The following is a 17,402-nucleotide window of genomic DNA, read 5'->3' as shown; positions in this document are numbered from 1 at the left end:
TCATGCCTGCCCACTCCTTCAAGGGCCCTGCCTAGCCAGTCCCTTCCCCCTCCTTGCTAGAATCCCTTCAGAAGCTCAAGACTTAGGTCAACCAAAGCCAGAGTGGAGTTGTTTCAGAGCCAGATTTCTAACCGTTGCAGGATGCTTTTTACCTCAATATCCAGGGTTCTTTGTCTCGCCTGTTTGAAGAATGAAGAGGTAGACACAGAATAAAATGAGCAGCAGACAAAAGTTTATATAGGTGATCAGAAAGTAATAGCATGAAAGCTCTCTTTGCAGAGAGGGGGCATTCAAAAGTGAATGCGCACGACAATAGGCAAGGGTCCTAGTTTAAAAGGTTCTGTTCAGGCCCTCCTTCCCTTCCCCCTTGTTCCTTCTCAGGTTTTACGGTTGTTGGGGTTGTTGGCTGGATAACTCTAGGTGCTGGGTTGTCCATTCCTGATTGGCTCCTTTCCATTGTATGAGGGGTGGTCTCTGGCCATACCATTCCTTGTGGGTCATCGTTTTATGGCCTACTTAAAACTTTTGTCAAATCCCTGAGGGCAACCTGAAGGAGAGTAGGTGGTGTCTGTTACATTCTTAAGAGGGACCTTACACCTGAGGGGCTTTGCTATGGTCAGACCCTCCCAACATTGTTCCAAAATATGTGTTTTTCCCCACCCTAGGACCTCAGGTCCTAATCTTTCCCTCTCTGCCAATTTTATCCTATCTTTTCCCATCATATAACTCCAAACCTGCCCTGAAGATGAGAGCCCAAAGCCTGACTGCCTATTGAAGTGGAGAAAAGAGAGAAAAATAGAGGAGAAACACATATCAAGATCTAAATAAATGATCTTGACAGCCTAACACCCAGCCACATACACAGATTACATGTACCCTTGCAGAAACAGGTGATTTCCATTAATTTATATATTCATTATATATATAAATTATATATATTCAGATATATTCATTAATTTATAGATTTAGGAATTCTTGATGATCTGTCTATAAAAATGTTGGCGATCAGTGTGCCCGGGTGGCTCAGTCGGTTAAGCGTCCGATTTTGGCTCAGGTCGTGATCTCGCCATTCATGGGTTTGAGCCCTGTGTTGGGCTCTGTGGTGACAGCTCGGAGCCTGGAGCCTGCTTCAGAATCTGTCTCCCTCTCTCTCTGCCCCTCCCCCATTCGCGCTCTGTCTCTGTCTCTCAAAAATAAATAAATAAATATATAAATATGTTTGAGATCTTTAAAATATTTTTAGACAATTAATAGCAGTAGGGGCCTGGAAATATTTTTATGTTTGGAGTTACCAAAATAGCATGTAAAATTCAGAGGTATATAAGCAATAAGTAAAATACTAAGTAAATAAAGTAATATAAGTAAAATAATAAACAACAGTGTCCTGGCTAGAATTGTGGCTCATATATCACATTACTGATAGGCTAAACAACTCTACAAGGGAACAAACTATTTTCGCAGGCTAAGAGTTTCCACTTAGATTCAGTAAGCCTATTCTTAAAAATAAAGCATTTACTGGTACATTGTTACAGCATCATGAAAGGGCACAGATAATAATATGGCGCTTACAATTGAACTGGTTCCTGTGTGTCTTTGGATAAGTTATATACATGACATGGACTGAGATAGGTAGATAGATAGATAGATAGATAGATAGATAGATAGATAGATAGATAGATACAAAGATAAAGATAGAGATACACATATAATTTCATAGAACCTAGGTCAAAGGTTGACAGAAAACCTTTCTTTTTCCTTAAAACAATGGGAGTTTCAAGATAAATAGGGAATATTGTAGAACTTTAGAAACTGCTGTCGTGAAGTTTGCTAATGTATACCAGACAGATAGATGCTAAACACTGAGTATAATGTTCCCTATAAGTAGTTAGCTAAGTTATTTGTATGGATCTTTGAATATGTCTACAAGGTTGGCTTTCAGATAAGGTTGCATAATTTTTTCTTCTGACCAGTGAGAAGCCTGGGAGGCTGATCCAAATCTGATCACTGCCAAAAGTCTGGGGTCCAGGATGTGTTGATAAGAATGTTTGATCTGAACTTTCTCTAAGATGTGTGACCCGGCTTATGTCACCGTGTTTGTATGGAAGCCTAGGAGGCTGGCCCATTTGAGCCTAAGATATTAGATCTCTTCTCAGTCAGGAAAGTCTGGGATTCCCAGTCTTGGCTGGGAGCCTACTCTTGAAAAGGTATGACCCTATGCTACAAGTTCTCTGGAATGAGGGAGACTTGAGATTAGGCCAAAGTTCTGAGTGGTTGATATGTTCAGGAACCAGATAGTTCCTCCTAAGTTCAGGACAAAGGGTGGTGGGTAGACACAAATCTATGCTATTTCAAATTAGTTCATTTCTAATTTGGGAACAGTCATCACCTTCTTGTCATCAAGTAATTCCTCCTTTTTTGCCTGTGTTTTCTAGGAAACCTAACGAAGCATATGAAATCTAAAGCGCACATGAAGAAATGCTTGGAGTTGGGAGTTTCAATGACATCAGTGGATGATACAGAAACCGAAGAAGCAGGTACTTCAAAATTTAGTTGACTGACCTCTTCACTCTGCACACTGGAGCTTTGTGCCTGGGGTGGCAAAACAAGTTTTGATATTTAAGAAAAACTGATCCCATTGCATTTTATTAAATATGAAATAGAGAAAGGAATCTGACATGCTGAATTGCTTACAACATACCGAGAAGAAATAAATCCATTTCAGTTCTGACTGAAAGGGATAAAAAGGCCTCACTATAAAAACACTTCTATCTAGAACCGTAAAGCAAATCTAATTATACTTGCATTGTGACAGGGATTTAGATTTTATGAAACTTTGGGGAAACTTGAAAAGCAATTTAATGTATTATTATTCCTATCAAGAGGAAAAGAAATCCATCATTAATCTGAATAGAAAACCTGAGGTCAGTCAGGATTCCTGAGATATATCACTTTTATGTAAGTTTATATCCACAGAGACAGGTCTTCACTTTCTTTTTCTTCCAGCCTCATCAGTAGCAGCATTATCCATTCTCATTTGTTGAGGGTTTTCTATGGGCTGTGTGACATCTGAGATATAAGGTGTCACTCTAGAGTTCTTTTGTTTGGTGGGGATGAGTCGGATTAGTTATTAAAAGACAAGAACCCGTGTAAGGTCTCCCACCCAGATGAGTCCCCAGTGAGTATTAAAGGAGTTCAGAGATGGAACCGTCTCTTGGGGCTGCAGGGTTGGAGGAAAGCTTTTGGAAAGAGATGGGGTCCAAATTAACCCCTAATCTTGACATTTGAACCTTGATCTCCACTATCTGTTCAATTGTTTCAGAAACTATGGAAGATTTGCACAAAGCTGCTGAGAAGCATAGCATGTCCAGCATTTCAACTGATCATCAGTTCTCAGATGCTGAAGAATCGGATGGTGAGGATGGAGATGATAATGACGATGATGATGAAGATGATGATGACTTCGATGATCAGGGAGATTTGACACCAAAAACAAGATCAAGAAGCACCAGTCCTCAGCCTCCTAGATTCTCATCCTTGCCTGTGAATGTTGGCACCGTGCCACATGGAGTTCCTTCAGAGAGTTCCCTGGGGCATTCTTCATTGATCAGCTATTTGGTCACTTTGCCAAGTATTCAGGTTACTCAGCTGATGACGCCAAGTGACTCATGTGAAGATACTCAGATGACAGAATACCAGAGGTTATTCCAGAGCAAAAGTACAGACTCAGAACCGGACAAAGACAGGTTAGACATACCTAGTTGTGTGGATGAAGAGTACATGTTGTCTTCGGAGCCCAGCTCCTCTCCGAGGGACTTCTCACCCTCAAGCCACCATTCCTCACCAGGATATGACTCTTCACCCCGTCGAGAGAATTCACCAAAGAGGTATCTGATACCCAAAGGAGATGTATCACCCAGAAGACATTTATCACCTAGGAGAGATCTGTCACCCATGAGACACCTTTCACCAAGAAAGGAAGCTGCGTTGAGAAGAGAGATGTCACAGAGAGATGTTTCACCAAGAAGGCATCTGTCCCCAAGGAGGCCAGTGTCACCTGGGAAAGATATCACGGCAAGAAGAGACCTCTCTCCCAGAAGAGAACGAAGATACATGACCACCATAAGAGCGCCATCTCCCAGAAGGGCTTTATACCATAACCCACCATTGTCCATGGGGCAGTATTTGCAAGCAGAACCAATTGTATTGGGGCCTCCTGTAAGTATGATTAGCTTTCTCTTTCTCACGTCTAAAGCCAAAGCATATTGGAGCCTCTTGATAATACACTAGTGTGAAATTTGCTATAACATGGGTGTCTCTCATGGGGAGTGGTGAACTTGGTTACTGAAAACAACAGGAAGACATTTTCTCACATGCTGTTGTCGCTAACATGGCTGTGACATTACCCCAAGTGTAGTAATGCATCAGAGCAGTAGTGTGTTTCCAACCGGGAATAGGTGAGGCTTTTCTAAATGCTTTCTAAGCTTAACTGATTACGGGCATGAGTTGAAACCTTTACACGAGTAGGAAAGGTGAAGTCTTTGGAATGACATGGCTACGTAGACACATACTCTCAGGGCCATTTGGGTGTCAGTTATAGAACTTTGCCGGGCAAGGGTCAGCCATTAGCGTTGGCTTTCGATACCTTTCTTTTTTTTTTTCTTAAATAAACTCATCACCTTGCCCACAGTGAGTGGACATGTGAAGCTGGTGAGTGACTGGGAGAGGAGAAAGTGACCTCCTTGGTGTATTGTAAGTCAAAGGCATGAACCTATCTGCTTTTCTTGCCATTACTACTACCTTCTGCTACCAAATGCACTTGCTCAGTGAGATGGTGAACCCAAAGTTTAGAGAGCCCAGGGAGAAAGTTTCAGAGAGTTCTATGGTACGCACTCATTATAAGTTTAAATAACAACAGTAACAATCATGGGTTAAATTTAGGTAGTAGGTCTAATGCAAATCCATAAAAAAGCATCTGTCCTGCCCCATTCCGTGCCCTGGCAGACCTTGATGTTTCTCAGTTTGTATGGGATTTTTTTTTAATGAATGAAGCAGACACTCAGCATAGACAGATGAATGATACCTTTTGAATTTCTAAGCTTTAAATGTATTTTTGTTTTCTGGTCTCTACTTTTTGCTGTTCTCTCTTTGCTCAAGGGTTTCTATTGTGCGGCTCAGCACTGTCCTGCCAGCCAAAGGCACTATCCCCTTCCAGCTCTGTCTTCTCACTGCCCTGGCGGCCAGGTTCTTCCCTCTCGTTGCCTTTTTGCCACCTTGAGTCATGAGCTTAGGTTATCATTTTTAAACTTCAGGAAAGGTCCCTGCTGCAATCCACTCCCCTTCCTCCAACACCCTCTTTTCACAACTGGATACCAACTTAATCTCTATGGTGCAAGTACTGCAGAAACACACATGTGATCAAGACGTAATTTATTTACCAAGATAATGAATTAGCAAGCTAAGAAAAAAAGGTGCATTTCCACAGGTTTTTGTGTCTTGGTAGGGTGTTAAGTAGAAAAGAGGGAGCTTCTGAAGTCAATGCCACTGTGGCATAAAGAGTCATAGATTCACAAATTTGACACATGCCAGGATATCACATGGGGTATAAAATGCTTTCTCTGGTATAGAGCAACGATGTTGGCAGAGCATGTACGATGAGACTCTCCTGTACTGGCCTTGGCCAGGTGGACTGAGACTAGGGTATTTGTGAAAATTTGGGGCATGTTTAGTCAACTGTAGTGCCAAAAATATAAGCCTTTAGTGTCAGCACACCTTGGTTATTAAAAACTAATAGCAACTAATTCAGTCAACCCGGGCAAAGGAATTGAAGGGAGTGGACTAAGAAAGTTCATCTAAATTTTGGACATATGACCAGAAAGTTAGGAGGAGATTGGTTTTATTAGTCATTGAGTTTGCAACCAATTGTTTTTTTATACTGATTCACCTGGATATTCAGTACAAATATTCAACTTTACCATTTTTGAAGGCCTCTATTACTCAGCTCAATTATCTTTAGAGCATTTATGGCCTGCTGCTTTGTTCACGTGATATGAGGGACTAGATCAGGGAACGCTGTCTGAAGAAGGGGCAGTTGGTCCAAAGCACTTCCCATTTAATGTTTTATCACACCATTGTTGAAGGGCAGAGGAAGATGTTTATCTTTTAGTGCTGTGTGAACAAGATTTTTGTTGCCAGGGCAAAACAGAATTGATGATAGTATGAGAAGTAGCAATCTTCTGGTTGCTCTATTGAACGAGAGCTGCACCTTGTCTGAATAATGTTGAAAATACTAAATTAGAGTAGCCCTAAAAACAAACAGTTTTCATGGAAATTCTCTTAGAAATACCTTGTCTTGTTGCTTAACATTGGCCAAGAACTAATAGGTCAGTGACTGTGGCATGAAAGGATCTTCTAGTCCAGCACGACACACTCATCCTGTGGCTCAGTTTGGAGTCGGAGTACCTAGCAAGCAGGTTTGTAGGCGATGAAACTCCCTCATTGGAATCCTACTTCCCTGCTGTTTCTGCCCTTATGCTCTCGGTTTAATTTTAATATAGATAGATGATAGATGATAGATAGATAGACAGATGATAGAAAAGGAAGAAATGGAGGAAGGAAAGGAGGAAGGAAGGGGAAAAGAAAAGAAATGAAACAAAAAGAAAAGAAAAAAGAAAAGAAAAGAAAAGAAAAGGAAGGGGGAGAGGGAGGAAGGAAAGAAAAAAGAAAGAAGTGGGAAAGAAAGGGAGGAAGAAAAGAAAAGAAAAGAAAAGGAAAGGAAAGGAAAGGAAAGGAAAGGAAAGGAAAGGAAAGGAAAGGAAAAGAAAAGAAAAGAAAAGAAAAAAGAAAAGAAAAGAAAAGCAAAGCAGTGAAAAGGGAGGGAAGGTAAGAGTCTTTCTCATCAGCAAATATTTTTGAAGGTCGAATACGTGTGGCTCAAGGATGATGATGAAAAATTTTTATGGTTTCTGGCCTCATCTTTTTTAAACAAAAAATTTCCTATTCCATTTTTAAAGTTTAAGTAGATAAATTAGCAACGAAGAGAAAGGAAGATGTGTCCCAGTTTCCAGTATGTAGTATAGAAGAACACTGTGCCTGGTCACAGAGTCGACATTCAGTCCTGTCCCTTGCTATCTGCGTGATCTTGATCGAGTCACTTAACCTCTCGGCCACAGTTTCTTGATCTGCTTGTGGCAGCAGGGAGGCGGGCCAAGCAGATTTCCGTCCTTGAAAGAATTTGCCATTCAGCTGTGCGGAATGCTGTGAACTGACAGCCTCCTGCTGTTCCTGCCATCAGGACAGGCCTCAGTTTTCAAACTGAGGCTGTACTCTCCCCTGCAGCCCCCAGCCAGTGACGAGCCTGGATCAGTCCCAGCTGAGCACCTGCTTCCTCTCCTCTCTACCTTCACACGTGCGTCAGCTCCCCTGCCTCCTCCTCCCCGCACTGAACTACTTGCACTCCTACCTCCTTCTTTGCGTTTGCTTCCAGAGCACCTCCTGACACTCTTGAAAAGATGAGGGGTAACAGAGCTGGGACAGGGAATACATATACGTACGCATGATACAACCCATACGGGTTCGTTATTCCCATTTCCAAATCAAGGTGTTTCTCACCAAGATTGAAGTAAGATGAGAGTTTGTTCACCATATCACGATGATAAGGTTCAGATTACAAAATAGGGCTGCAAATAAGGTAGAGAAGTCTTACTGAGAGCTTCTTTGGAGGGTGAAACAGGGGCGAATGCAGGGACAGAAGCTGTGTGGCGAGGCCTGGTAACGTTTAGAGCAGTGCAAGTAGTGACATGGTAAAAATTCTACTTTTAGGCGGACTTCTGTGGTTGTAATCATTAATTGCTGGTCAGTAAAGATCTGAGTCTTTGGGGATTGAGGTTCATTTGATTATCTTCCAAGATTATTATTCTAAGTATCCCAGTTCTTCCACCGTAATTGGTGTTTGTTGTAGGAAATATGCCATTTTCTAGATTAGAGCAAAGGTGAGAGGGATTTATTGTTGTTGTTGTTGTTGTTGCTGTTGTAGCAGCATTTAAATAAGTCTCATACTGTAAAATTCTCACCTTCTTTAACTTGTGGGGTTCTTGTGATTATAGGATTGATGATTTCATTTCGTCCTCTACACTTCCAGGACAATTCATTTGTTTCTAGCTTGAATAAGGCGTAGCCCCAAACAGGGTAAGGGCCTAGCATGGCACAGAGTGACAGAGATAATGCATAATTGATAGTTCCCAGGCTGGTCTCACAGTCTAAATAGAACTGGATGAATCATTAATGGTATAGAGCATACCTTGAGCTTGAGAAACATCCTTGAAATGAATTAGAACTTTTTTTTTTTCTCTCTCTCCTGGATTTCTACCATGCTTGACAGGTTTATATTTATCTGATTTTAAGTTCCCCCCAAAATAAAATAAACTGAGTACCTTTTAAAGATGCCAGTCCATTGTAAGGGTGAATCTCAGAAATTGAAACCTGATAAGCTCTTGCAAGCCTGATAATCTCATAGTCAAATGGTGTTTCGCTACAGAAGCAATTACAGAAAATAAGTTCTCTTTCAGGACTGGGACCGTGAAATCTGGAATTCTGGCCCCCAGTTGTCAGTGTCCTAATTCATTAATTGCCAAGAAGATATTGAAATGAAAATAATCACATAAAAAGAAGATATTAACGCCTAATAATCTTTGGTTCCCAACTGTGTAGTCGAATATGAGTTGTAAATGCTTGACACATTTAATATTAACTACTTTGATGGATAGTTACCTTACAGAAACTGGCCCTGATTTATCACTTGATAAAGGAGCTGGTCTTCCTTCCAGCTAGGGTGTCTCTTGAGAAGGAATTTATTCCTTTAAACCAATGTCTTGCACATTGTAGGAACCAGTTTGTCTATCACCACTATCTTATCATCTGCTCTGTGGAAATTAAAAAAAAAAAAAAAAAAAAGGCAGTTTTCAGACTTGTCATTCCAGTTATACTCATCAACACTTAAAAAAATATTAAAAATCTTCCCAGTATATAAACAGATGGCAATCTTTTTACTTCCTTTTGAATTTAAAAACCTACTATTAGTGTTTTTTGCTCAGCAAACTTTTTCTGGTAATTATCCATTATTTTCTTTTTATAAAAAACAAAACAAACAAACAAAACAACCAGAACTGAAATGTGTCTCTGTACCTAGTGGAAAACACACTGCATGTTTTATCATATTTAGAAACAAAAGTAAATTGGGGTGCCTGGGTGGCTCAATTGGTGAAGCATCTCACTCTTGATTTCTGCTCAGGTCATGTTCGAGTCCCGCATCAGGCTCTGCACGGACAGTGCAGAGCCTGCTTGGGATTCTCTGCCTCTGTCTCTGTTCCTTCCCTGCTTGTACTCTGTCTCTCTCTCTCTCTCTCTCAAAGTACATAAATAAACTTAAAAAAAAAAAAAGTAACTTTTCACAGACCAACAGCTTCATTCCAGGATTCTAAAAGACAACTGAGTGGTCTCTTGTATCATAAAAAGTGAAAAATCAATAAAGGGATGAGGGAGTTTTAAAATGTTCTGAATGAGTGAGTGAGTGAGTGATAACTGTGTGAATGAGATAACTTGATGTAAGCATGAAGAGTATTGGGTCCTAAACGTCGTACTCTCTGCTTCCTCGCACAGAATTTAAGAAGAGGGTTACCTCAGGTTCCTTACTTCAGTCTCTATGGAGACCAAGAAGGTGCTTATGAACATCCAGGCTCCAGCCTTTTCCCTGAGGGTCCTAATGACTATGTCTTCAGTCATCTTCCGCTCCACTCTCAGCAACAAGTGAGAGCTCCTATCCCCATGGTGCCAGTTGGTGGGATCCAAATGGTTCACTCCATGCCGCCGGCCCTTTCCGGTTTACATCCTCCACCCACATTGCCTCTGCCAATGGAGGGCTCTGAGGAGAAGAAAGGAGCTTCCGGGGAATCCTTCCCTAAGGATCCCTATGTCCTTTGTAAGCAGTACGAGAAAAGATCGCCTCACGTTTTGCAGTCATCTGGTCCACCTAGCACACCCTCTTCTCCTCGGCTATTGATGAAACAGAGCACTTCGGAAGACAGCCTAAATGCAACAGAGAGGGAACAGGAGGAAAATATACAGACTTGTACAAAAGCCATTGCCTCTCTCCGGATTGCCACAGAAGAGGCCGCTCTGCTTGGGGCAGATCAGCCAGCACGGGTGCAGGAACCCCACCAGAAACCCTTGGAAAGTGCACATGTTAGCATTAGACACTTTAGTGGACCTGAGCCAGGTCAGCCCTGTACCTCAGCCACCCACCCTGACTTGCATGATGGTGAAAAGGACAATTTTGGTACACCACAGACTGCATTAGCTCACTCCACGTTTTACAGCAAGAGTCGTGTGGATGACAAACAGCCGGGCTTTCCCAGCAGCAAAGAGCTACCTTCAAGCACAGAGGGAGGCAATGAGCCTTCATCAGAGAAGAGTCAACTACATTGATCTAAGATGCATGGAGACTTTCATTTCCACATTTTCCCATTTTGTTTTTGGTTTTGTTTTTCTAGAAATAGAGGTAATCAAGTTTATAGCATGCCTGTCTTAAGTTACAGTAGTTTGCTATTATATATACTTTTGTTATATCAAAAGAATTAGGTAAATTAACAAGTCACCATGAGCCTGACCAAAACAAAATTTGAAATTAACCTATTGGGTCTGGTACTTTTAAAACTGTACAGATGTTTGTGCCTTTTCTTTACTTTGCTTATATTCTTATAAGCATTTTTTAGCAGTAATTTGTACATATTTTAGAATTTGTGTATCTGCTTTGTAATAAATGTAATTTCTTTCCTTTTTTGGACACTTGGATCTAAATGATGTAAAGCAAAACAGCATCAATATATATGTGAGGTTGCACTAAAACATATTTTTATATGATTAAAACTGAACAGCTTTTATGTACAGCTCTGATTCTGTAATACTAATATTTATTTACTTTGTTTCATAAATTGTACATTTTTTTCTTAATGTTGTGGATTGCTTTTCTATGTGAAGCATGGGATTTACTGTTGCGTAACTAGAACAAAAATGTATATTGTAAACAAGATATTTAAACTAGAGTATCTTATTCTGCACTTATGCATTAGTTAAAAAAAGAAGATAAAGGATGTATCAGTCAGTTCTTAACTCTTGTACATTTTTTTTGTCTCTTGTTTGCCGGATTGACTATGACTTAAGCGCTGATTGTGATTTTAAACTTATAGTACCGTAAAGCATTAAAGTAAACAATGTGCTATTGTGAGTTTTTTCAAAGCTTTATAAATCAGTTATAAATAATATTAAAAGTATTTGGTCTTATGTGAACATGTTGATCTATATACTCATCTAAAAATATGGGAAAACATTCCGCCCCATGTAAATATGTACAAGTGCATCACTGGTACAATTTTATGTAACTCAGTTGGACACTAGGTTGCCACAGACCTATGCTAGGGTGTCTTTAAAAATTAAAGTGACAAAGCACATGGGACTGTGTAGAGCTTGGTTATCGGCCGGCCCGGTGGCTTGGCAGGCAGTGCTGTGCGCTGCCCGTGGAAAAGACCTGGGCTTACAGATCTCCTTGGTTCTTGCTGCACAAGATGGTGACCAGAACTAAGGCTGCTCTGGAGGGGATGTGTTTGGACTTGAGGGTTAGGAGTGGACCCGGGGAAGGGGCATGGAGACCTCTCGGCAGCCTTTCCTCTCAGCCGGTCCACATGGTAACAGGGTTGGCATCAGCTTTAGGGGAAGCCACTTCACCCTCTTGAAGAGGGGAAGAGGGTCAGGCTCCTGGCTATCTCAGGGGGAACGGGGACAAGAAGCTTTCCAGGGAAAAGAATTTGTGGGAGGATGATGTCTTTTGTACACAACATTCAGTATGGGCTTTGGTTAGCGTGGAGGTGGGCAGAGCCTTTGTTTGTAGGTCCGGAAGAATGGAAGAAAGGGAAGGGGGTACAACAACACGTGTGCATACACGCACATGTGTGTGCATGCACACATACACACACACAATCTGGGTTATCTTTGTGCTATATAGTGGATTATAATTCTGTGAAACCAAGTTTGTATATTGAATTACATTAAGGAGTGTTCTTTAAAAAGAGAAATAAATATACAATTACATGCTTGAGGTGTCTAGTTTTTAATGTGTTGTTTTACATTTTAATTTCTCAATTTTGTTGCTAAAGAAATTTTGATGCCACCAACATACCATCTGTGCTTTTAATTGCTAGGCTTTGCCCATTCTGAGGTATGCTGAGCATGACTGCTTTTCACAAGTGAGAAGACAGTCATTGGCTTCCATATGTCATTCGATTAGGACAGATAGTGGTCACCACGGTGTGAGCTCTAGAAACGCAGTCACCGGATTCTAAGTGTGGGCATGGACAGAATACATTGCATCTGCAAATAGTCATGAATAAATCAGATGATAATTTCCTCTTCTGCCTCCCTCTCAGTATGCATACATATCTGAAATTCCACTGGGGAATTCTCCTTATTTTTGCTGAGATGACTGAAGGCAAAAACCAACTGAAATAAATATACCGTAAGATGTCCACAAATCACAGTTCTTTACTACAAAAGAAAAGAACCTTTTAATAACGAAAGTGGAAGCTCATTAACGGTCAAAATCTATCAGCAGTTTCAGTATAAAAATCTCAAATTAGAGGATTTGCAATTTAACCTGTGTTGTTTTATGAGCCAGAGCGTCTTTTAAAATTACGTTTTATAAAAGTGAATTAAAGGTCAACACAAGCAGCCAGCCTAAAATCAGTCTCTCACTGAGGAAAAAAAAAAAAAAAAAACAAAACCTGAAATATTGAATTACGTAGGGTGATTTGTGTGCCTTACTGCTCACTGGGGCGTGTGTGTGTGTGTGTGTGTGTGTGTGTGTGTGTGTGTGTTTGTGTGAACCCAGGCCAAATGAAATCACTCTTTGTTTCCTCCTTTATCTAATTTATGTCTTGTATTCACTCATTCATAAAACGGTTTTTGAGTGCCTACTATGAACTGGCTACTATGATGGGCTCGGAGGAGGATGAAAGTATTCCTGCCATCAAGGAACTCCAGTAAAAGGCAGGACGTGCACATGAGTATGTGTAATATGGTGTTATAGCTAAAAAAAGATGGCATATTTGGTGTGCTTTGTTGTCACAAAGGGGAGAGCACCTACCCTGCCAATAATGGAAGGAAGGGCAGGACAGGCTTCATCACAGAGGTGGCCTTGGAACAGATCCTTGAAATAACAGATTGACTTATCCAACAGATAAATTCTCATCACCTACATTAAGACACTGTTCTCCGTGCGAGTTGTACAAATTAAGTTCTTGTCTTCATGGAGTTTATATTCTAGTAGAGGTGCATTTAAATAAAAGCTGGGGAGGGACATGTTAGATGGTCAAGGATGTGTAACGCAGAGAGTAGGTAAAAAGCAAGATGGAGCTAGCTCCCTGAGTACGTGATCGGGTAGCATGTGCTTAAGCCAGAAAGACACACTGAGGTCCAATTTCTTAATCCAGCCTGAGGACATCAGATCTGGCTTTATAAGGTATGGGGAGCTGAGCCAAGGAAGGATTGAAGCAAGAAAGTGGCATTGCCATTGTAGTGCTGTTCTTATTTAGAAAAAAAAAAAAAAAAATCACCGGGGAAGCCATGAAGATGGTGGATTTGAGGCAGGAAGAGTGGAGGCAGGGGACCAGTTAGGAGATTTATGAAGTTGTGTCATTTCCTTGGAAACAACGGCAGCAACGATCCAAGAAGACGATGGGGTCATGGAGAAAGAAGGGACAGTTTTGCTCAATGAATGATGATAACTAGTGACTCATTTGGTGTCTGGGATGAGAGAGATGGAACAGGTGAAGACGACCAGAGTTCTTCATTGGGCAGTGGAAAGAGGGTGGTGTCCTTAGCCGCCAGAGAGGATTTGTACCCGACGCAGGTAATGAAATGAGCTCCCTAAGCAGTTTAGAATGAGTTCAGTCTCAAGAAAGACCTAAGCTGGAGACTAGTTTGTCACTTCTTGTCACTTATTCATAGCTGAGAGTGCCGAATCGAGGAAACCACCCAGGGCATACAGAGGGAATGTAGAGGGTGTCTGAGGACCTCCAAAGGGAGGACAGGCAACCTGGAGTGAACCACGAAGATGCATCTCAGATGGCAGCACATCTCAAGTGCTGAGCTCTACCTAAACCTGATTTTTGAAAATCGGATTTCCATAAATTCTCCAAGACAATCTCTAGAAAGCAAAACCTGAAGAGCGCCGCTTTTGAGGCCAACTCTAGTTGTGGCATTATAACGTGATGGTATTTCCTTAGCAGCATCATGGCAGCTTTCTTATTAAATCATCAATTAGAGGTCATTAAACTAACCTGTCATTTACAAATGCCTCTCCAAAGCCCGTGCTTAAAGAAGTGAGGTGAAGTTTCCAAGGAGAAATAGGTTGTTTGCTGAGGAACCAAGGCTAACACCAAGATCCTCCAGCAGCCTGTCCAGACTTCCTTAATGAAGTTTCTGATTACTTACGTTGCTCTCATTTAGATCAATATTACGATCACACCCGTTGACTGTGAAGATGCTATAGTTGGATGACCTCGGAGTAATATAAGCAGCACCAAATCCATTTCTGCCCTGGATAACCAAGGTTATTATTAGTTTGGAATATGTTACTAAATATGGTTGTATCTACTTTGCCACAGTATAATTCCCCACCCCCCTCAGGGACCATTGGTATCATTTAAAGCATGAAAATATTCCCATTGGTTCCTGAGTATAGAGAAATCTATGCTCACCCCTACTCTATATTCATTAATAAACCTGGTTTGGCCATGTGACAGGGAAAATGACAGAAAAATTTTCATTTGGCATTAAAAAGTGCCAAGGATTAACAAGCAGAAGGTACAGCTCTCAATTTTCTAGAACTCTTTATGGATCATTTTATGAGTACATATCTATTGCTTAGCAGTAATTAGAACCACATTCAGAAATACATGCTGGTCATTAAGATGAATCAAACCATCATTCTCTCTTCATTCACCAAATACCTAAAATGTATTGCAAATTCAGGTATAAGTCCCTGGCATGTTTTATATTTCAAGTAGATTCCAAACTTTGTTATCTTGTTGAAATATAAGTTTCTGATCTGATGCAAATAAAATTTCAGGAAAAAAAAAGTAGCATGATTAATGATACCTTTTATTAACTCTTCAAAAATTATGTTAATGGGGGTGTCTGGGTGGTTTGGTCGGTTAAGTGCCTGACTCTTGATTTCAACTCAGGTCATGATCTCATAGTTGTGGGACCAAAAGCCCCCCATTGGGCTCTGTGCTGGGCGTGGAGCCTGTTTGGGATTCTCATTCTCTCTCTCTCTCTCTCTCTCTCTCTCTCTCTCTCTCTCTCTCTCTCCCTCTGTTCCTCCCTTGCTCACTCTCTCAAAAAAATCAGGGAATGGGTAAAATATTCTAAAATAAAAATTTTTCTATTAAGAAATGCTTAAGCAGTTATATAATAATATCAGTGATTGATTCATGTCTCCAAAGCACAATGAAAAGCTCAAAGTGTTTTGTGGGTAATTAAGAGAGGAAAAGTGAAAAATGTGCAACAGGGCTTCTCCAATGGGGGCAAAACGTGGGATGACCCAAATAACTGGTGCTGCTTGCATATAGCACAGCAGCAGGAGCCTGGGGTACTTCACTCCGAGCACCTGATCTGCCGATGGAAATCTTCATCCACACAGGTATTGCCCATTTGCAGCCATATGCCCAGTGCTGGGAACAGCAAGGACCATGGAAATCATTTCATCTTGAGCACCATCAACCTTAAGGAGAATCTATCTCGAGTTCTACGTCTGATTACAAGACAGCAACCATCAATTCTGGTAATAACATTTGTCATGATTGAGGGTAGGTGATGACTTGAGACTCTGCAGACTCTAACTTGTTAGCCTTGAGTCAGTTCTTTTTGTACAATGTAGGAAAAACTGTACCCACAAACTGCTTGTGGTTTGGGGCCCCAGTCCCTGGGATTGGAACTGCATCCCTACATGAAAGTGTTTTAAGTTAATGCTGGTAAGAAAGATGTGCTGGCCCTGTTTCAAGTGCTTTCATCTATTTCCTCATTTAAAAGTCCCCAAACTGAGAGAAATAATTTTCTTAAGTTTACACAACTACTAAGTGGTTGGGTTCTAGAGTAGCACTGTCCCATGGAACCTTCTGCAATGACAAAAATGTTCTATACCTGCGCTTTCTAATGCAATCATCAAGCTCCAGCTACCTGTGGCTATTGAGCGCGTGAAGTGTGGTGAGTGTAATTGAGAGACTGGATTTAAAATTTTACCTATTTATACTTATTTTAATCTTTAGTAGCTTCGTGTGGCCAGTCGGTCCTAAATGGGGCAGCCCCGCTTAAGAGACTGCCCACGTATCTTCAGCACAAGCTATACCCTGCACTTCTACCTGCGTTCACTCATTTTATAAATATTGAGCTCCCATCATGTGCCAAGCTCTGTTCTTGGTATTGGATATGTATCAGCGAACAACAAAAACAAAACAAGACATCTGCCTTCACAGAACGGTGTTCAGTGCTTACTATTAAATATCTAGCTAAGGAATTTGGTGATGCGGTCCTATCAATTCCTCCTCTTTCTATTGAGTTTTGGACCTTGGAACTCACCCAAGAGGTAACAGCCAAACCATAATTTTATGAAGGGGTAGACAGGCTCGCTATAGGTGAGTCCTCTCTTTCCTGCTGGAAATCACTGTCAAAAGCAAGGATGCAGATACATCATATCCTCCGGACTGATGTGGAGCCTTCCACCTCCTGCCTTAGCCTAAAGGCCCACCCTTCAGTGGGTTCAAGACAGATGTGTCCAGGCTCCAACAAGGGTCCTGGCTCAGCCACAGCTTCCACACAAGTAGTAGAGATCTAGGGGAAAGAGCTGTCCTCCTCTAGGCCCTGGAAATCCCACTTTCCTTTTCTGCTTACTACATGTAAGCAAACAGGAGGGGGGCAGAAAAGAGTCAGCACAGCGGTTTTGTCTTGAAGTCATAGGACAGCTCTGCCGTTTTCACTCCCAAATGAAGGGAACAGAGGGAGGGAAGAAATGGAGGGTGTTCCTTTCTCTCCCTGAGATGCCACCCTGACTCCTAAGTGAGAAACCTAGGCTGGGGCGGGGCGGGGTGGGGCGGGGGGGGGGGGGGGATGGGGGGGGAAAGTCTTCCCTTTCCACTATTTCCCGTTGTTCCAAGTAGCCAGATGTACAGACGACCACATTGTGAACTTTCCCCTCTTGGAGTAAACCCACCATCATCAAGGACCTCTCCCCCAAAACACATTCTATGATGTTATCTATCCTCTTGAAACCAGTGAGATTATAAATCGAGTGATATTCA

At 41.4% G+C, this 17,402-nt stretch overlaps 1 protein-coding gene across 1 annotated transcript in view; it reads left to right on the top strand.

The window, feature by feature from the left end:
* The window catches only part of HIVEP2 (HIVEP zinc finger 2), a 204,969-nt gene extending 192,826 nt beyond the window's left edge, over positions 1 to 12,143 (top strand). Inside the window, exons 8-10 of the mRNA XM_086708022.1 lie at positions 2,433 to 2,534; positions 3,320 to 4,215; positions 9,655 to 12,143. Of these exons, the coding sequence (XP_086564148.1) occupies positions 2,433 to 2,534; positions 3,320 to 4,215; positions 9,655 to 10,479 (1,823 nt within the window). The 3' untranslated portion in view covers positions 10,480 to 12,143. The remainder of the gene's footprint in view (positions 1 to 2,432; positions 2,535 to 3,319; positions 4,216 to 9,654) is intronic.
* The last annotated feature ends 5,259 nt before the right edge of the window (positions 12,144 to 17,402 follow it).

Source organism: Puma concolor, chromosome B2 (genome assembly GCF_028749965.1).
Source record: "Puma concolor isolate L17-30 chromosome B2, mPumCon1.1.hap2, whole genome shotgun sequence".
NCBI classification, from domain to species: Eukaryota; Metazoa; Chordata; class Mammalia; order Carnivora; family Felidae; genus Puma; species Puma concolor.
This window is presented reverse-complemented; position numbering and strand designations above follow the sequence as displayed.